At 36.5% G+C, this 22,502-nt stretch overlaps 1 protein-coding gene across 1 annotated transcript; it reads right to left on the minus strand.

The window, feature by feature from the left end:
• Positions 1 to 567: 567 nt before the first annotated feature.
• On the minus strand, positions 568 to 1,185 carry LOC107887849 (uncharacterized). Its single transcript, XM_016812074.1, has one exon. The coding sequence runs from the start codon at positions 1,183 to 1,185 to the stop codon at positions 568 to 570; it is 618 nt and encodes a 205-aa protein (XP_016667563.1).
• Positions 1,186 to 22,502: the final 21,317 nt, after the last annotated feature.

Consider the following 22,502-nt stretch of genomic DNA (forward strand, 5'->3'; position numbering starts at 1 on the left):
GCCTATATACATATAATAAGCATCAAATATAATGGTTAATTATTTTTATGACTCGGTTTTGTGGTCCCGAAACCACTTTCCGACTAGGGTCAATTTTGGGCTGTCACATCTTACAAACTTTATCAGCTAGTACATACTGACCTAAGGGGTTCGTTACTTCAACCACAAATTCAATGGACTCAACAGATCTCATATGCATGATCGCATATGCTCTAGCTGGTTCTCGCGCCTCAGATCTCACAACAGAGTCCTTAGTCCCACTGCAGCTATTACCCATATTTCCAGGGTTTCTTGGCGGTCTCCCTCTCACAGCTATGTTACTCGGTCGAACAGTCTAAGCTTTTTCTTTTTTGGGTTTTTCTGGGCAATCTCAAATAAAATGTTCATATGAACCACACCTGAAACACGCCCCGTCTTTCATCTTACACGCACCGAAATGTCGACGTCCACATTGTTGATAATTGAACTGATTGACTTTAAAGCTACCTACACTCTCTACGGACATAGCTTGAGCTTTTGAACTCTCATGTTGTTTACCTCTATCCCTACTGGAATAGCAAACTGAAGCTAATGAACGGTTATGATACTACTATGATTTTCCCTTGATATATTTGTCAAATCTCTCATTTCATAATCAGCTTTTCTCTTTTCTTTGGTAAGCTCTTCGGCTTTATGCGCTCGATCAACTATAACAACAAATTCTTTCAATTCAAGTATCCTGACTAATAACTCTATGTCTTCATTTAACTCGTCTTCAAACCGTTTGTACATAGCAACTTCGGTTGGTATACATTCCCCGGCATACTTACTCAGTCGAACAAATTCCCTCTCATACTCAGACACTGTCATTCGGCCCTGTTTAGGCTCAAAAATCTCTTTGTGTTTCTTATCAAGGAATCTCTGACTTATGTACTTCTTTCGAAACTCGGTTTGGAAAAATCCCCGGTCAACTCGCTCTCTCGGTACCACTGATACCAAAGTGCTCCACCACTGGTGAACTGAATCCTTCAATAGAGAAATGACACATTTTACATATTCTACCGGTGTACAAGACAATTCATCAAAAACCCTAATCGTGTTCTCTAACAATAACTTAGCTCTCCCTGGATCATCTTCAACTGTAGCTTTAAATTCTTCAGCCCCATATTTACGAATTTTTTCAACTGGCAGCTTACTAATTCTCATTGGTTCCAAACTCTGAGGAACTACAGGAGTTGGTTGGGGAATAGGTGAGGGTGAAGGTTGTTAAGCCACCGAGTTCGTTCGTACAAACACAGTATACCAGTCATTCATCATATGGAAAAAAGCTCCCTTACCCTCTCATCTTTGGCCTTCAGATAAGGGCCTAGTGCCACTCGTCACTCCTCTGTGAATAGAGGCTTTCTCGTTACTTTCAACTTCATTGTAGTCGGCTCAGTTGGATGTCATTTCTATATGAAAGCATAATATTCAAACAAGTCAGGAGTTATCACACTATCACAGGTTATATAATGGCATGTATTTCTAGACTTGTACACACTACGTCCAGTCCAAGAATCGACTAAACTATAGCACTGATACCACTAAATGTAACACCCTAACCCGTATTCATCACTAGAATAGGGTTTGAGAGCATTACCGCAAAATCGTAACTTATAACATTCAATTTCAACATTTCATAAATCATGAGATAATTCAATCAAACTCATGCATAATGTTCCTTATTTGAGCCCTCGAGGCCTTAAAAACACTTTAGAAACAATTCGGGACTAAACCAAAAACATTTAGAATTTCACGGAAAAGATAGAATTTTTCACACTGCAGGATCACTAATATGAACCCGTCCCACAAATGCTTACCGAGCCGAGCATTGCATTGTTGGCAAGCTGATCCTAGCTTGTTTCCAGCCATGAGTTCCGTCCAGCTCAATTCGAGCAGCAAGTGAACAACTCAACAAGCTCATGTTGCAACGTCCTACAAGCTGACTTGGCTCGTTTCAGCTCAAAGGAGTTCAATTTGATACAAAGCTAGCTCGTTGAGCTGATTTTAATTTATTTATTTTTATGCATCTTTTATGCTGAAATAAATTCATTTAGTACTGTTAGTTAATTAGTTAATTTTTGTTTCAAATAAATAACTACTTAAATTTGGACATTTTAATTTAATGTATTACATATGTTTAGCATTAATATAGGTGTTTAATATGTCTGGTTTAGGACATAATTTTAATATATCTGATTTGGAAAAAATTAGTTGCTGCTAATTTAATTTGTCCAGCCGCATGACATAAATTACATTGGTTTTAGTTGCTGTCGATTTTAATGTGTCTTAACTCATTAAATTGTTGTCTTATTTTGTAGTAAATGTAAAGCATGGGACGGAAATAACAAGGAGAGCATGCTGGTTGACAAATTTAATGAGCTGCTGGGCTGCTAGTTGACGGATTAAATGAAGCTACTGGTGGCTGAATTTAATGTGTTCTAGTGTGGTTTAAATTTGCAGCAGAACACATGCATGGATCGGCCTAGGGAAAGGCTGAATTAACTTCACTTTCCAGCTGACTTTTCATGAATAGCAATAGTTAAGGAGGATTAAATTCAGTAGTAGCCTTTTCCTCTATTCTAGGTGACGCCTTGAGCATTGCAATGGACAGCTTCTTCACTAAGTATTCAGCTGAATGGAGCTGGCCTTTGAAGTCTTCCAAGCTGACTTAAAAGCCCCTTTGACCGTCCAGCTACAAGCATGCACTTGGCCGAACATACCAAGGGCCATTTGAGCACATCTATCCCTTCAGCTGTTAAGAAAGCTCCAAGGAAATTTCCAAGGCCTATACTAGCATGTTCTAGCCAATTCTAAATGTCCAATGAGCTGCCAAGAGTGACCATTCGGCTTGCTTATCATTTTGCCTATAAATAGTTGTTTAAAACATTTTGAAAGGAACTTTTGGCCAAATTTTATGTAGCCGAACTTTTGTTTTTGTAAGAATTTCTTCTCTAAGTCTCGTTTAAGATTTTTGTTGGCTTATCTACCTAGTAGTGGCGTCAACCTAATTCTTTCACGAAATCGAACTTATCACTAATTTTAGTGTGGCGTTCAAAACCCCTTTATACCGAGGTTCCTATCTGCCTAGATAGTGGGTCGAGGTCCATTTCGTTTCAACCATCCTTTCTTAAGAACCCATAAGTCTCGGGTCAATATTTGCTAATATCGATTCAACTTGTTCTTAAGACCTACCATACCATAATTCGTCCATTTCCCAAATATTCCAAATCAACCGAATTTCGTTTTCTTTCCTGAACCATAAACAACCCACCAACTATCCTAACTTCCTTCTTTCCTAAGCCTAATCACCTTCTTGAACCTCAACTTTGACATCCAAGTCTCACTCAAACCTGAAATCACTTCTCTAATCCATCCTAATCAACACCTTCTCGTAGACGATCGGGCAATCTACATATGACTCAACTCAAGTAGAGGCGAGCTCGTGTCAATCACACAGCCATATGGCTAGGCCGTGTGACCGCACGGTTGGGACACACGGCCTTGTCTTAGGCCATATGGACATTCGAAGTAGGAACACACGACCGTGTCTTAGCCCGTGTCCGTAGCTATGTAGCACTTTAACTTGGGTCACACGGCCAAGCAACATGCCCATGTGCCAGGTTGTGTAACTCTCGAAATGGCCTCACATGTCCGTGTGCTAAGCCGTGTGCTATGCTGTGTAACTGCCTGACTTATAAGTGGACATAGATGAACATCATTTGGATGATATTAATGCCTGTACCGGTCCTGAATGCAGTTTTTGGTACATCCAAATCTTTAACCTGCAATTGATAATAACCAAATCGCAAATCAATCTTTGAAAATATTGTTGCTCCTTTCAACTAATCTAACAAATAATCAATTCTTGGCAAAGGATACTTATTCTTAATCGTAACCTTGTTAAGCTATCAATAGTTGATACACAGTCTCATTGATCTATCTTTCTTCTTTACAAACAAAGGTGCACCCTAAGGTGAAAAACTAGATTGTGCAAAACCTCTATCTATTAATTCTTGCAATTGAGTTTTCAACTCCTTCAACTCAGTCGAAGCCATTCTATATGGAGCTATCGACATCAGTGATGTTCTCAGTACTAACTTAATAGCAAATTCGATTTCTTTAATCGGTGGCAATTAGGGTAATTCTTCTGGAAACACATTTGAATAATCACTAACCACTAGTACTAATTCAATCTTCGATTCAGACGCTTTTGTATCAATTATGTACACAAGGTATGTAACACCCCGTACCCGAGACCATTGCCGGAGTCGAACACGAGGTGTTAACGAACTTAATTCATTTACTTACATAGTTCATTTTAAAATTTCCAGACAAGCTGGCTAACTGCATCACAGTCACTTTAAAAATGATATCTCGAGTTCCAGAATTAGAAACCCGATTCCGTAAATTTTTCCTGAAACTAGACTCATATATCCATCAACAATGTTGTTTTTAGAATTTTTTGTCAGGCCAATTAGTACAGTTTAGTAGTTAAAGTCTCCCCTGTTTCAGGGTTTGACTACTCTGACCTTCATACATTACGATTTAGATATCTCCCTGTACAGGGCTTCAATACTTATGCCGTTTATTTCTAATGAATTTAGACTCAAAAAGGAATCTGTACATATAAATAATGACTCCTAATTATCTCTGGTTAATTTATGGTGAATTTCCAAAGTCAGATCAGGGGATCCAAAATCGCTCTGGCCCTATTTCACGAAAACTTAAACATCTCATAAAATACGGCTCATATGGTCGTTTCGTTTCTTTCATATGAAAATAGACTCATCAAGATTCGATTAAATAATTTATTCATTATTTAATTCCATTTATACTATTTTTAGTGATTTTTCAAACTCACATCACTGCTGCTGTTAGCATCTATTTTAAGGTAAATTTCACCTATTTCATAGTTTTCCCTGAATCAACTAGCAATTTGACATACTTAGCACCAAATATGGTCATGATTAACCATTCCAATGGCTAATCATTACCAAGCATTTCCACACCACTCAATAGCCATATATACAAAATGATTATAATGCTATGTTCAAAATATATATAAGCCATTTTCGCATGGCTATCCAAATATATATACATTACCAAAAGGTACTTAATTAACAACAAAGGTCAGTCCTATACATGCCATTATCAAAGTTCAACTAAAAGAGTACCAAAAGGGCTTTGATAGTGTGGACGACTTCGACTTTGACACTCCCAAGTCCGATAGCTGACGAACAAAATCTATAAAATAGAGAATCAAAGCAACAGAATAAGCATTTTAATGCTTAGTAAGTTTAGGTAATGAAATTATTTACGACTAAAGTATAGTGTTCATATGACTAAATGAATATTTGCATATACGCATATTCCCAAAATCATACTTACTTCACGCTTCAACCAGTATATTCATACACAGGGGATCAAACCTAACTAAGGCCGGAAGTTTGTTAATCAATTGAGCGAATACTATTTAAAAGGAATCAACTTTCCGATGCATATATGAAACATACCTTATCGTTTGAATTTTATGAGCGTATTAATTGAAATTATTACAGCAAGATCACTCATTTCCAAACCCAAGTACCTTCGGGATTTAGCCGGATATAGCAACTCGCACAAATGCCTTCGGGACTTAGCCCGGATATAGTAACTCGCACAAATGCCTTCGGGACTTAGCCCGGATATAGTAACTCGCACAAATGCCTTCGGAACTTAGCCCGGATATAGTAACTCGCACAAATGCCTTCGGATCTTAGTCCGTTATCATCCGAATAATCATGCACATATATCAATAAATCATAACACATCTATATTTCATTTTCATTACTAGAACTCAAACACAAGACACTTATCAACCATTACCATTTCGGCTCAATAGCCACATACAAAGGGCATCATTTTGATTTGCTTTATAACATGATCTCTATACGCATTTGGCTGCCCGTCATAAGTATGAACCAATTACCTCAATATATAATTCAAGTAGAATCATCATATCACCGTTTATTTGTTATGCTTATATGTCATGACTTAATCAAATCATAAACTAAGTTCCATTACTCGAAGACTTACCTCGGATGTTGTCGAACGACTTCAACAGCTATTCGATTACTTTTTCCTTTCCCTTATCAAATCTAGATCCTCTTTGCTCTAGAGCTTAATTTAAAACAATTGAATTCATTTAATTTCAAATCAAATAGGCGATTTAATATAATACATGTATATTATAAGGTTGAGGTACATATGACATAATGGTTAACTATCAAACACCATACGCATATATATATATTTTCTCTAGTCATGTACAACCCAACATCTTACTTAGGCATTAACAATTTTTATAGATATATGCATATCTATGTTAAGGCCGATTATATATTTAATACATTCTACAAATATGGTTATTTGTATTGACTAAATACCATTTTGTCTCAAGTTATACTTATAAGCACATCCATCCAAATACATTCCTCCTTAAACATCATTGCATATATGTATACATACAAGAACCATTCTTAACATACTACTCATTTACAAAACAAAATACTCGTATCACATTTATAAAACTACAAGCCGAATATACCTATACTTACCTCACTTAAACATCAACCCTCAATTTCTTTGACAAAGCACATTTCCGAAAATGATAAGGCAATATAACAGCCTTTAATCCAACTTATGATTCATACATATCACATTCCAAGCATTCACTCTATTCTATCACTTAAAATACAAACATTACTCAATAACTTCTTAGTTCAAATTCGGCAATTACACCAATTCACTAGATGATTTATTATTATTATTGTTCATTTATTCAAACTACTTACAAATACCTTAAACTATCTTAATTAACAACCATTTGTAACTTATTCATTAAACATGAAAACAACCATATATCTCTTCCATTTCCTACCATGGCCGAATGCTCAAGACACCACACCATTTCAAATTTGGTCATGGGTTAAGCAAAGAACTTAATGACTAACTCAACAAAAATGCTAAAAATCCAAGAATCATCCTAGAACTTACCTTGATTTAGCTAACCACCATAGCTGAATTTCTCCAAGCTTTTTCTCTTCGAGTTACGGCAATGAGGAGCAAGGATGAAACAACTTTGGTTTCTCCTCCCACTCACCTCATGTTTTATTATTCTTAATCCATTATTTTATTTTGTAACTAAAAATGTCAATAAAAAAATACATATTATCATTAATAGCCCATACCATGGCCGGCCACTACTTATTATAAATGGAAATTTGACAAGCAAACCCATCATATTTAAAACATGCATTAATAGATCCTTATAGATTAACCTATCACATTTCAAAAGTGTCACACATAAGTCCTATTAACTATATTCACATGCAATCGACTAAATCGAAGCTTAAAACTTTCACACATTCATATTCACATATTTTACACAATAAATATCATATTCAAATACTTCGGTGACTCGGTTTAGCGGTCCCGAAACCACTTTCCGACTAGGTTCAATTTAGGGCTGTCACAACTCTCCCCCACTTAAGAAATTTTCGTCCCCAAAAATCTTACCGGTAAATAGGTTTGGGTATCATTCTTTCATAGAGTTCTCAGTTTCCCAAGTAGCTTCTTCGATCCCGTGTTTGAGCCATAACACCTTTACTAACGGAACCCTTTTGTTTCGCAACTCTTTCATTTCACGGGCTAGGATACGAATCGGTTCTTCTTCATAACTCATATCGGCTTGAATTTCGACCTCGGAGGGATTTATTATGTGCGAAGGATCAGATCTGTAACGTCGAAGCATCGAAACATGAAAAACGTTGTGAATCTTCTCGAGATCAGGGGGTAAAATCAATCTAATGCCACTGGACCAACTCGTTCGGATATTTCATACGGCCCTATGAACCTCAGACTCAGCTTGCCCTTACGGCCAAATCTGAGTATCTTTTTCCAAGGTGAAACTTTAAGAAACACTTTGTCTCCCACCTGATACTCAATATCTCTTCGTTTTAAATCCGCGTACGACTTCTGACGATCTGATGCTGCCTTCAGACTTTCGCGAATTATTTTTACTTTCTGCTCAGCATCTTTAATCAAATCAACTCCGAAAATTTTACTTTCACCGAGTTCGGTCCAAAATAATGGTGTATGGCATTTACGACCGTACAAAGCCTCGTAGGTGCCATCTTAAGACTTGATTGAAAACTATTGTTGTAAGCGAATTCAATCAAAGGTAAATACTGCTCCCATGAACCACTAAACTCAAGGATGCAACATCTCAACATATCCTCGAGTATCTGAATTATCCGCTCGGATTGACCATCAGTCTGTGGATGAAAAGCGGTACTAAAATGCAACTTGGTACCCAAAGATTCTTGCAATTTCTTCCAAAATCACGAGGTGAATCTCGGATCTCTATCCGACACAATAGAAATAGGTACCCCGTGTAACCTTACAATTTGAGAAACATACAATTCAGCTAGTTTATCCAATGAAAAATTCGTACGTACGGGGATAAAGTGAGCCGACTTAGTCAGTCTATCAACAACAACCCAAATTGCATCTTTCTTACTTGCCGACACTGGCAACCCAGATACAAAATCCATCGTGACTCGATCCCATTTCCATTCAGGTATCATGATTGGCTGAAGTAAACCTGTAGGCACTTAATGTTCCGCTTTCACTTGTTGACATATTAAACACTTCGAAACAAAATCGGAAATGTCTTGTTTCATACCATACCACCAAAACTGACGTCTCAGATCGTTGTACATTTTCGTACTCCCCGGTTGAATCGACAGTCAGCTACAATGAGCTTCGCTCAGAATCATCGAAATAAGTTCTGAATTTCTTGGAACACACAAACGACTTCCGAACCTCAAACAATCGTCATCATCAATTTGAAACTCTGATTCCATACTCGAAACACATTCAGCCCGTTTTGCAACCAATTCATCATCAACTTTCTGAGCTTCACGAATTTGATGAATCAATAAGGGTTTGGCCTTTAATTCTGCTACTAACACATTGTCGGATAGAATAGACAATTATACATTCATCGCTCGTAAAGAAAACAGTGATTTACGACTTAAAGCATCTGCAACCACATTAGCCTTTCCCGGGTGATAGTCAATGACAAGCTCATAATCTTTTAACAACTCAAGCCAACGTCTTTGTCGCAGATTCAAATCTCTTTGAGTCATCAAATATTTGAGACTTTTGTGATCCGAAAATACATGGTACCTCTCACCAAATAAGTAATGTCGCCATATTTTCAAAGCGAAAACGATGGCAGCTAATTCGAGATCATGGGTTGGATAATTTTTCTCATGTGGCTTCAATTGCCTCGACACATAAGCTACAACTCGACCTTCTTGCATCAATACACAACCCAACCCAAGTAAGGATGCGTCGCTGTAAATGACAAACTCTTTGCCAGATTCAGGCTGCACTAGTACTGGAGCTTCAGTCAAATAAGCTTTTAGTTGATCGAAACTTTTTTGACATTTTTCTGTCCATTCAAACTTAACATCTTTTTGAAGTAGTTTCGTCATTGGTGTGGCTATCATCGAGAAACCCTTTACGAACCGTCTGTAGTAACCGGCAAGTCCTAAAAAGCTCCAAACCTCAGTAATATTTCTCGGAGGCTTCCAGTTAAGTATGGCTGAAATTTTGCTCGGATCAACTCGAATACCCGATGCAGATACCACATGACCCAAAAAACTAACTTCTCTCAACCAGAACTCACATTTACAGAACTTGGCATATAACTGCTTATCCCGTAAAATCTGCAACACTAATCTCAGGTGCTCAGCATGTTCGGTTTCATCTCTTGAATAGACCAAAATGTCATCAATAAACACAACTACAAACCGATCCAAAAACAGTCTGAAGATCCGATTCATCAAATCCATAAATACCGCAGGGGCATTAGTGAGCCCAAACGGCATCACTAAGAACTTGTAGTGACCGTATCTCGTTCTGAAAGCAGTTTTGGGTATATCCGAATCTCGAATTCGCAACTGATAATAGCCCAATCTCAAATCTATCTTTGAAAACATTGAGGCTCCCTTTAGTTGATCAAACAAATCATGAATACGCGATAACAGATATTTATTCTTTATTGTCACTTTATTCAGCTGACGATAATCGATGCACAACCTCATGGTTCCGTCCTTCTTTTTCACAAACAATACTGGTGCACCCCAAGGTGAGAAACTCGGTCGAGCGAAACCTCTATCCATCAACTCTTGCAACTGAGCTTTCAATTCATTTAATTCTTTTGGTGCCATGCGATACAGAGCTATCGAAATCGGTGTAGTCCCAGGTACAAGTTCGATGCCAAACTCTACCTCCCGGACAGGTGGTAACCCCGGTAATTCTTCGGGAAAAACATCCGAATATTCACAAACCACTGGTACCGATTCAAGTTTCTTTTTTGATTCTTTATTATCAAGTACGTATGCAAGATACGCTTCACACCCCTTTCTCACATATTTTTGAGCTAACATCGAGGATATTATTGTTGGCAATCCATTCAAAACAGTAGACTCAACTTGGATTATCTCATTATTTGCACACCTCAAATCAATAGTCTTACTTTTGCAATTCACAACTGCATCATGCACGGTCAACCAATCCAAACCGAGAATAACATCAAATTCATCAAACGGTAAATGTATCAAATCGGCCGGAAAGCAGGAACCTCTGATTACTAGGAATAGGTTGAGAGTCCACCGGCGCTGTCCCTTGCGTGGGAGCAGGCGCTACACTCTCAAGATCATCAGCTACCGTTCGGTTGGGATCGGGATCCATTTCTATAAGTAAGCACATTTTTAACTGTCAGAAATCACCACACTATCAAATAAACACATAATGGCATGTATAGCTAGACCTGAACTTATTACGGTAGTCCTAGAATCGACTAAACCGTGGCTCTGATACCAATAAAATTGTAACACCCCGTACTCGAGACCGTTTTCGGAGTCGAACACGAGGTGATAACGAACTTAATTCATTTACTTACACAGTTCATTTTAAAATTTCCAGACAAGCTGGCTAACTGCATCATAGTCACTTTAAAAATCATATCTCGAGTTCCAGAATTCGAAACCCAATTCCGTAAATTTTTCCTGAAACTAGACTCATATATCCATCTACAATGTTGTGTTTAGAATTTTTGGTCGGGCCAATTAGTACAGTTTATTAGTTAAAATCTCCCCTGTTTCAGGGTTCGACTACTCTGACCTTCATGCATTACGATTTAGATATCTCCCTGTACAGGGCTTCAATACTTATGCTGTTTATTTCTAATGAAACTAGACTCAAAAATAAATCTGTACATATAAAGAATGACTTCTAATTATCTCTAGTTAATTTATGGTGAATTTCCAAAGTCAGATCAGGGGATCTAGAATCGCTCTGGCCCTATTTCACGAAAACTTAAACATCTCATAAAATACGGCTCATATGGTCGTTTCGTTTCTTTCATATGAAAATAGACTCATCAAGATTCGATTACATAATTTATTAGTTATTTAATTCCATTTCTACTATCTTTAATGATTTTTCAAACTCACATCACTGCTGCAGTCAGCATCTATTTTAAGGTAAATTTCACCTATTTCATAGTTTTCCCTGAATCAACTAGCAATTTGACATACTTAGCACCAAATATGGTCATGATTAACCATTCCAATGGCTAATCATTACCAAGCATTTCCACACCACTCAATAGCCATATATACAAAATGATTATAATGCTATGTTCAAAATATATATAAGCCATTTTCGCATGGCTATCCGAATATATATACATTACCAAAAGGTACTTAATTAACAACAAAGGTCAGTCCTATACATGCCATTATCAAAGTTCAACTAAAAGAGTACCAAAAGGGCTTTGATAGTGTGGACGACTTCGACTTTGACACTCCCGAGTCCGATAGCTGACGAACAAAATCTATAAAATAGAGAATCAAAGCAACAGAATAAGCATTTTAATGCTTAGTAAGTTTAGGTAATGAAATTATTTACGACTAAAGTATAGTGTTCATATGACTAAATGAATAATTGCATATACGCATATTCCCAAAATCATACTTACTTCACGCTTCAACCAGTATATTCATACACAGGGGATCAAACCTAACTAAGGCCGGAAGTTTGTTAATCAATTGAGCGAATACTATTTAAAAGGAATCAACTTTCCGATGCATATACGAAACATACCTTATCGTTTGGATTTTATGAGCGTATTAATTGAAATTATTACAGCAAGATCACTCATTTCCAAACCCAAGTACCTTCGGGATTTAGCCAGATATAGCAACTCGCACAAATGCCTTCGGGACTTAGCCCGGATATAGTAACTCGCACAAATGCCTTCGGGACTTAGCCCGGATATAGTAACTCGCACAAATGCCTTCGGAACTTAGCCCGGATGTAGTAACTCACACAAATGCCTTCGGATCTTAGTCTGGTTATCATCCGAATAATCATGCACATATATCAATAAATCATAACACATCTATATTTCATTTTCATTACTAGAACTCAAACACAAGACACTTATCAACCATTACCATTTTCGGCTCAATAGCCACATACAAAGGGCGTGATTTTGATTTGCTTTATAACATGATCTCTATACGCATTCGGCTGCCCGTCATAAGTATGAACCAATTACCTCAATATATAATTCAAGTAGAATCATCATATCACCGTTTATTTGTTATGCTTATATGTCATGACTTAATCAAATCATAAACTAAGTTCCATTACTCGAAGACTTACCTCGGATGTTGTCGAACGACTTCAACGGCTATTCGATTACTTTTTCCTTTCCCTTATCAGATCTAGATCCTCTTTGCTCTTGAGCTTAATTTAAAACAATTGAATTCATTTAATTTCAAATCAAATAGGCGATTTAATATAATACATGTATATTATAAGGTTGAGGTACATATGACTTAATGGTTAACTATCAAACACCATACGCATATATATATATTTTCTCTAGTCATGTACAACCCAACATCTTACTTAGGCATTAACAATTTTTATAGATATATGCATATCTATGTTAAGGCCGATTATATATTTAATACATTCTACAAATATGGTTATTTGTATTGACTAAATACCATTTTGTCTCAAGTTATACTTATAAGCACATCCATCCAAATACATTCGTACTTAAACATCATTGCATATACGTATACATACAAGAACCATTCTTAACATACTTACTACTCATTTACAAAACAAAATACTCGTATCACATTTATAAAACTACAAGCCGAATATACCTATACTTACCTCACTTAAACATCAACCCTCAATTTCTTTGACAAAGCACATTTCCGAAAATGATAAGGCAATATAACAGCCTTTAATCCAACTTATGATTCATACATATCACATTCCAAGCATTCACTCTATTCTATCACTTAAAATACAAACATTACTCAATATCTTCTTAGTTCAAATTCGGCAATTACACCAATTCACTAGATGATTTATTATTATTATTGTTCATTTATTCAAACTACTTACAAATACCTTAAACTATCTTAATTAACAACCATTTGTAACTTATTCATTAAACATGAAAACAACCATATATCTCTTCCATTTCCTACCATGGCCGAATGCTCAAGACACCACACCATTTCAAATTTGGTCATGGGTTAAGCAAAGAACTTAATGACTAACTCAACAAAAATGCTAAAAATCCAAGAATCATCCTAGGACTTACCTTGATTTAGCTAACCACCATAGCTGAATTTCTCCAAGCTTTTTCTCTTCTAGTTACGGCAATGAGGAGCAAGGATGAAACAACTTTGGTTTCTCCTCCCACTCACCTCATGTTTTATTATTCTTAATCCATTATTTTATTTTGTAACTAAAAATGTCAATAAAAAAATACATATTATCATTAATAGCCCATACCATGGCCGGCCACTACTTATTATAAATGGAAATTTGACATGCAAACCCATCATTTTTAAAACATGCATTAATAGATCCTTATAGATTAACCTATCACATTTTAAAAGTGTCACACATAAGTCCTATTAACTAAATTCACATGCAATCGACTAAATCGAAGCTTAAAACTTTCACACATTCATATTCACATATTTTACACTATAAATATCATATTCAAATACTTCGGTGACTCAGTTTAGAGGTCCCGAAACCACTTTCCGACTAGGGTCAATTTAGGGCTGTCACAAGGTAGGCATTGCAACCCTTTCTCACATATTTTTGTACTAGCATCATTGATATCACAACAGGTAACCCACTCGAGTCATTGGACTCATACAAAGAGTTTCACCATTCTTACATTTTAACACAATAATCTTTCGTCTACAGTTTACAACCACATCATGCAGAGCCATCCAATCCATGCCCAAAATTACATCAAACTCATCAAATAGTAAAAGCATCAAATAGACCAAAAAAGTATAACCCTGAGTCATCAAAGGATAGTTCTTGTAAACTTTATCAATTAGGACATACTGACCAAAAGGGTTCAATACCTTAACCACAAATTTAATGGACTCAACAAGTAAACTTGTAACACCCCAAACCCTGCCTGGACGTTATGGGGGAATCTGGCGAAGTCACATTGAAGTGTTTTTCATAAAGTGTAATATCGTTTGAAAAGCCTAATCTTTATTAAGCCTCTTTGTATGATCTAAAAGATGATTTTAAAACTCGTGTCACTATCCAAAGTATTTACTTTAAAATGTTATTAATTTCAAAATCTCGTTTGTAGCAGAAGCTTTTTAAAACAGCTGCGTACTAGCGTTTACTTGTAAAACGTTGTTTTCTTGTGGTAGCTCTTAAAACCGTTTACGTATTCATGGTATTTTTGAAAACATTTGTGTTTTCAAAAACTCGCCTATTTTTCCTACTGCTGGCAGTACTAAAGCAAAAAATATATATAAATCCCCAAATTAAAAATAAAACCCAGAGAGGCCTTGTAACATAAAAATACCCAAATTAAACTATTTATAATTTAAAAGATAAATTCAAAAGTGTAAGCTGATGTGTGGCCACCTTCGAGTCCCTCGCAGCATCGATCCGCCTAAGGATTACTTGCGCAGATGAACAGAAGGGTGAGTTTACAAAAACTCAGTGTGTAATCCAATATATGCAAACAATCAGAGTAAACACAATTTGGCCCTAAGCCCTTTCATATTCAGTTAGGGCCTTAGCCCATTTCAGAATCAGAAACAGTGTGGGCTTGAGCCCATTTTAGTAACCCACACTGCCCATTTCAGCCCAAAATGGCCTAAGCCCATGAAATCGCTCATGGTGGCCTCTACAACCCAATGCCCATGTTTTGTGCGTTTAGATTACCGCACCAGTGAGCGTATGCTCGTGTAGCGTCAATAATCATACTTTTCTGGCTTTTGTGATCTACGTTTATAGCAATGTGGTTACACACCTTTTAGTATTCTAGGTACGCAACCCCTCTTGAGATGGACTGCACCTAAAACAATTGAAAAATTCATGACCAGCGTTAGTCATGTTTAATACAAAAATAGTTCCCAATGAACTTGTTACTGTAACTTACTTCCACTGCTTCAACCAATGTAGTCTTACAAAACTGTAGATAAACCAAGTTCAATACGATTGGATGCTACAAAAATAATGCAACATGATCACGTGTTATGAACCTGAGTAGATTACTAAATAACAACACTATTTACAATGCTAGAGACATAACTTCTGCCCTTACCAAAATACTTACCAACCAACAGCAACTTGTGCTAGACCAAACCCACTGCTTAGGAGAAGGAAAGTTGACAGAAGAGGAAGAATAGGAAAACCAAATATTCGGCCAATGGAACAGAGGAACACCAAAGTCGATTCCCCTTCCCTTTTTAAGAGAAATCAAAAGCAGAAGAGGGAATGAGAAGAAAGTATTCGGTTAAACAATGCAAAAGGGACACTCAATAAAATTAGAAGGAATAGAGGGAGAAGGGAAAGGGGTATTCGGCTACAACAAACTAAGATGAAGAGGGGGTAGGACAAGAAGAAGTAATAGGTCAAAGTTTGAGAGGAGGAGAGACAGAGAACATTCGGCCACAGAATAAAAAGGAAGAATAAGATTGCAAAAACAAAAGTGGAGATACCCGCATGGTCTTTTGCTAAGTCTGGCCCAAAGAAGAGAAGGAGTAATCACCCAAATCGAAAATGCAGAGAAGAAACCTAAACCTAATCACCTAACACTAATTAGTTTCTAGAGAACAAAAGAAAAAGAGCTAAAATGCTCTCAAAACCCAAAATAGAGTACTTCTACTTACCTAAGCCGAAAGTCTAGAGTGCCACAATTCAAATTCGGCACACTTCTCCCTCTCCCCTCACTTTCCATAATTTTTTCCACAATATCCACCTAGAATTCGGCTCCACACTTCCCCACACCCCTCAAACACTCCAACCACCCATAAGCATCAGAAACCACTGACATACAACCTCTTGCAGGACACAACAAAAAAATAAATACTCCTTTCCGCCCTACAGGACTTGAACCTCAGTCCTCTGGCAAACACCACACGCCATATATCCCCTAGACTAGCAAGCATTTTATGACAAGTTTTCCTCATAATTATTTATAAATCTACTGTCCAGAACCAAGGGTTTTATTCAATTAAAAACAAAAACTTTGGACAAGTCAAGGCTTGAACCCAACACTTAAACAGATACAGAGTTGTGTCACTTTCTTGCACAACTAAATATTTATGTGCAGTCTCTTAACTGCACCCACTCAAAACTTAAAACTTCTAGGCCCGAAATTCGGGCCGTTACAAAACTATTACCAGACACTAAGATTGTACATACATATGAATGGGTTGATCTGGTATCTATCAAAGCAGTTACATTAGTGTTATAAAGAGAAAATGTACCAATGATAACATCTGGCGCTGACACATATTTGCGAGCGTGAATGGCATAAGCTATGGATGGTGCCCGTCCTTCAGATCTCTTTGTAGAATTCTCATAACACCTCGACTACCACTCATATTTTTGATGTTTCAGGGCGGTCTCCCTCTAGTAGCTGTATTGCTCAACCTTAAGTTTGAGCTTTTTCTTTCTCAGACTTTTCAGGGCAATCTGTAAGGTAGTGGTCGGAGGAACCACACTTGAAACATGTTCCACTCTTTACCCGAAACTCACCATAATGTAGCCTGTTACAGTGTTTGCACTCGGGTCTAGCATTTCTAACACTACCCACGCTAACTACAAATGTAGCCTAGGGTAAAGGAGTTGAGTGTCTCACATCTCTATCTCGACTAGAATGCCCTAAAGAAATAGTAGGACGGTAGTGATGTTCTTTTGATTTCTTTGATGTTGATTGAGGAGACTTTCCTGTAAATCTTTTCCTCGAATCCCTAGCTTTAAATTTGGCCTTTTTCTTTTCTTTACTAAGCTCCTCAGTTTTGTGAGCTCTATCGACTAAAACTACAAATTCTTTCAGTTCAAGTATCCCGACTAAGAGCTTGATGTCTTCATTCAACCCATCCTCAAACCGTTTGCACATAATTTCTTCAGTGGAGATGCACTCTCGGGCATACTTACTCAATCTTACGAATTCTCTTTCATACTCGGTCACGGTCATATGACCTTGTTTCAACTCTAGAAATTCCTTGCATTTTTTATCAAGAAATCGCTGACTTATGTACTTTTTCTTGAACTCAGTCTGAAAGAATTCCAACGTGACCCGTTCTCTCGGCACTACAGATATTAATGTGTTCCACCATTGATATACGACATCTTTCAAAAGAGACACAGCAAATTTAACACATTCTAATGGCATACATGACAACTCATCAAATACCCGGATTGTATTCTCTAGCCAAAACTCAGCTATCTCTAGATCATAATCAACTGTAACCCTAAACTCCTCAGCCCTGTATTTGCAGATTTTATCAATAGGAGGCTTACTACTTTGGATTGGTTCAGTACAATGAGGAATAATGAGAATTGATTAAGGAATAGTGTGATAACCCAAATTAGGGCCTAATCAGAATAGTGGTTTCAGGACCACAAAATTTGAGATAGAAATAATTATTTTATGATTATTTTGAGGTCTATGATAATGATTGCATGATTGTGTGAAAATTTCGTGAAGAAATTTTATGCATAAAGTGCTTAATTTGAAGTTAGGGACTAAATTGAATAAGTTGCAAAACTTGCATTCTAGAAATTTGACCAATTTCTAAGTTTATGGACAAAAATTGGACATGGATGGAATTTTTGAAAGTTTAGTAAGGAAGGGCATTTTGGTCATTTGGATATTAAAAGAAATAAAATGGGAAAAATAACACAAAAATGATCATCTTCTCCATAAGTTGCTGCTGAATTTTGGTCTCCACCATAGCTAGGGTTTCAACACTTTTAAGCCTTGATTGTAAGTGATTTCTATACCTGTTTTTAATGTTCTTTACATTTTTCAAATCCTCGTAGCTCGGTTTACCTATTTCTACCAATATTTTGAGCTAGGGTTTATATTTAAAATTTTACCCATGGATGATATGTATGAATTTTGATGTTTTATGGTAGAATATGAAGTTTGAGATTGTGTTAAACAACTTTTGCTAAGTGATTTTTCATAAAAACGAGTAAAATACATAATCGGTAAAAATACCTAATATTCATAAGTACATGTTAGAGTGTGAATTTGATGTTGCTATAGAAGGGAAAATGATCAGCATGTCATAAAACATAAGAAAATAGGATGAGGTTTAATTTACGAGCCTTGGGGGAAAAGTGTAAATATGTGAAAGTTTAGGGGCAAAATGGTAATTTTTCCAAATTTCGTACTAGGGGCTGTTTTGATGAATATGTGTATTAAATAAATTAATTTGGTATTATAGATCAAGAGAAAAGAGATTCGAGTCGAGATCAGGGGAAAAATAAAGTTTACGAGGAATAGGTTCGACTATTCTCATTTTGTATCGAGGTAAGTTCATATGTAAATATTGTAATATAATTGTTATTTTAAATCATTTAATTATTTTAAATCATTTAATGCTATTTATACGATATTCTGATTGTTATCATGCAATTCTATGCTTTGTGGTCATTGTTGGACAACATGCAAAAATTTTATGAATTATGTGAAAAATGTGAAAGACTAACGAAGTATCGTCATTGGTATTCCAAGGAGAATGGTAAAGAAGTATGAATGAGGAAAGTCCTGTTGAACCTTAGGAATAGATTCGGATATTTGGGCATCCGAACTCGTTGAGTTGAGTCCGAGTTCACTTATGGATGCGAACACCCGAACTCGTTGAGTTGAGTCCGAGTTCACTTATGGATACGAACATCCGAACTCGTTGAGTTAAGTTCGAGTTCACTTATGGATGCGAACGTCCGAACTCGTTGAGTTGAGTCCGAGTTCGTGAAATGTAACTAGGCATCCGGACTCATTGAGTTGAGTCCGAGTTCACTTATGGATGTGAACGCCTGAGCTCGTTGAGTTGAGTCCGAGTTCGCTTATGGGCGGGTTACATGGTAGCTTGGCTACATATGTGGCACTTATGTGCAAGCTTTCCATGTATCCGAGTTATATTCCGATGTGTTGAACGGGTAAAATTCTAATGAAATGGAAGAATACTCAAGATGCAAGTGACTTATTGGTAAGTGTTGTGGAATGGGCACTTTGTACAGGTATGTACTCAACCCTCTGGTTGAGACTTGATACGACAACAATAATATGGTAAGATGATGAATGATGAATAGAAATGTGATACATGTTTTGGTGATATTATGCTAATGTTGGTTGGTATAATTGCTTTGTTAAGTTATTTGTTATTTGCATGTGGACTTACTAAGCATCTATGCTTACTCCCTCCTTTTCATTCTTTGTAGTTTTAACAAGTCAGTTTGGAGATCGGGACGGTCGGAGGCACGCTCACACTATCATTGGACAATCACGGTATAATGACTTGAAATTTTTGGAAATATGGCATGTATAGCATTCCAATCATTTTGTGTGTATAATCTTACGATATGGCCATGGATGGAATGGAAATGTTTGAGAATGATTAGCTATTGAAATGGCTAATCAAGTTTATATATGATAACATGTATGCTTTATGTCTTAACTAAACCATGAAAATCCTTGGAAAGGTAAAATTTGCCACAAAACAGAATCAGACAGCAGCAGTAACATGAATTTGAAAAATCACTAAAAATAGTAGAAATTGAATCAAATGATGAATAAGTTATGGAATCGAATCTTGATGAGTCTATTTTCATATGGAAGAAACGAAACAGGTAAATGAGTTATGTTTTGTGAGATATTTAAGTTTTGGTGGAATAGGGTCAGAGCGATCTCTGAATCCCCTGTTCTAACTTTAAAAATTCACCATAAATTGTACAAAAACAATTAGGAGTTTTACATTACATGTATGAAATTCTTGTTGAGTCTAGTTTTATGAGAAACAAACAGCATAGTCATTGAAACTCTGTACAGGGAGATATCTAATTCATAATACATAAGGGTTAGAGTAGTCAAACCTTGAAACAGGGGAGATTTTAACTAATAAACTGTACTAATTGGCCCGACCAAAAATTATAGAAAAAAATTATAAGTAGATATGGATTTCGAGTTGGAATTGGATTTGGATTTCGAGTTGCGTAACTCGAGATATGGATTTTTTAGCGATTGTTATGCAGTTAGCCAGCTTGTCTGGAAATTCTAAAATAAATTGTTTGAGCTGTTTAATTAATGAATTAAGTCTGTCAAAACCTCATGCTCGACTCCGGTGACGGTCTCGGGTACGGGGGCATTACAAATAGGAAGGGGTGGAGGTTGTTGAACAGTCATGTTCATCCGTACGAACTTGGTGAAGCATTCATTCATCACCTGGAAGAAGGCTTCCTTAGCCTCTCCTCCTCGACTATCAGACACGGGTCTAGATGCAGACGACGCTGCCCCTCGAATTGAGGCCAGTGCATTCCTTTCAACATCATCGGAGTCTGCTTGATTGGGATTCATTACTATATGAAAAATATGATTTTAAACTGTCAAGAAATGTCACACTATGATGTGAGCACAACCACATCATGTTATGATGCAATTTGACGACATTAGAATTGGCCCAAGCACGTGGCGCCCAAGTGCAAAATGAAGTTTTAGTTTCAGTTTGTTAATTTGGTTGCTGGAAAATAAGGATATTTATCCATTTTTGTTATTTTAGTTATTATAGTTTGAGTATATAATCATGTCATAATTTGAACACCATTAATATGAGTTTTAATTATGTCATAATCTGAACATCATTAATATGGGTCTTTAATTATGGCATAGTTTAAACATCTTTAATACTTGTTTTCAAGGGTGTCTTGATTCAGACATCATAATTGTGTGTCTAAAATTCCCCCAAATTAAAGTGTGTTTAAACCTTGTGTTAATGTGCATTTAAATGTTGTCTTAATGTTGTCCATGTTGTTCTCATTGGCTGCTGCTAGGAAACTTCTTCTCAAGCTAAATACATGCACTTAGAGTTGCTAAATTTAATGTACCAATTCATGTGCATAGACAGTAGGAGCAAAAAGAGCTTAATGTGGCCATTTGGTTCATGTTCATGTATGAGCTATATGCATGAACGTCCAAAGGGAAAGAATTTAGCTATTAATGTGACACAATGAATGGTAACATGCATGCACATCTTGGAGGATGAATTTGCAAGATGCATGTAACTAGTTCATGAACCTACATGCCATTAAAGCATCTATTTATGAGAATGCATGTTTCATACAAGTGCACGAGCAATCCAAGGACATGAATGAGACTTTTGGTGGTCATACAAGGCACTTGAAGCTTTCTTCTATGGTAAGAATTCATGCACAACAAAGGGAGGAAGAATATGACTCTTCAAGTTAAAGTTCATGCATGAATATCATTCAATGAGGTGCATGAATGTCCAAATACATGCTAATGCAAGGGATAAATGTCCATGAACCATCAAAGGGGTGAGAACAACCATTTATATGCATTTAAGCGAGTTCATGAATCATTCAGTTTATTGTATGATTTGTGTACATGAGCTACATTAATGGTTGAATGTTGGCCATTCATCTTCTTTTATATTTTCCTATAAGTAATTGTTTTGTAAACTTTTGAAAATGATTTTTGAACCTTTGATGAATTTTAATCTATTTGTGAATTGTTCAGCTCTCCTTGTTCTTTTGTGACTCAAATTGACTTATCTAGCTAGTCTATTGGCGTCAATCTGATTCCTTTGTGAACTTGTCACTTTAAAGAGTGTGGTGTTCAATCTATACCGTTTGGTTTCTATCTCACATAGATAGCAGGCCACGGCTTATCTATCTTTTTCACCTTAAGTGTTGACATAATATTTAGGTCAATATTTATTTATAATATTGGTTCACTCTTCAACCTTAAGTTGAACTTATTCCATCCATATCCCATCTACAAAACACCCATTTTGTTATTTTAAACCAAC

Source organism: Gossypium hirsutum, chromosome A03 (genome assembly GCF_007990345.1).
Source record: "Gossypium hirsutum isolate 1008001.06 chromosome A03, Gossypium_hirsutum_v2.1, whole genome shotgun sequence".
NCBI classification, from domain to species: Eukaryota; Viridiplantae; Streptophyta; class Magnoliopsida; order Malvales; family Malvaceae; genus Gossypium; species Gossypium hirsutum.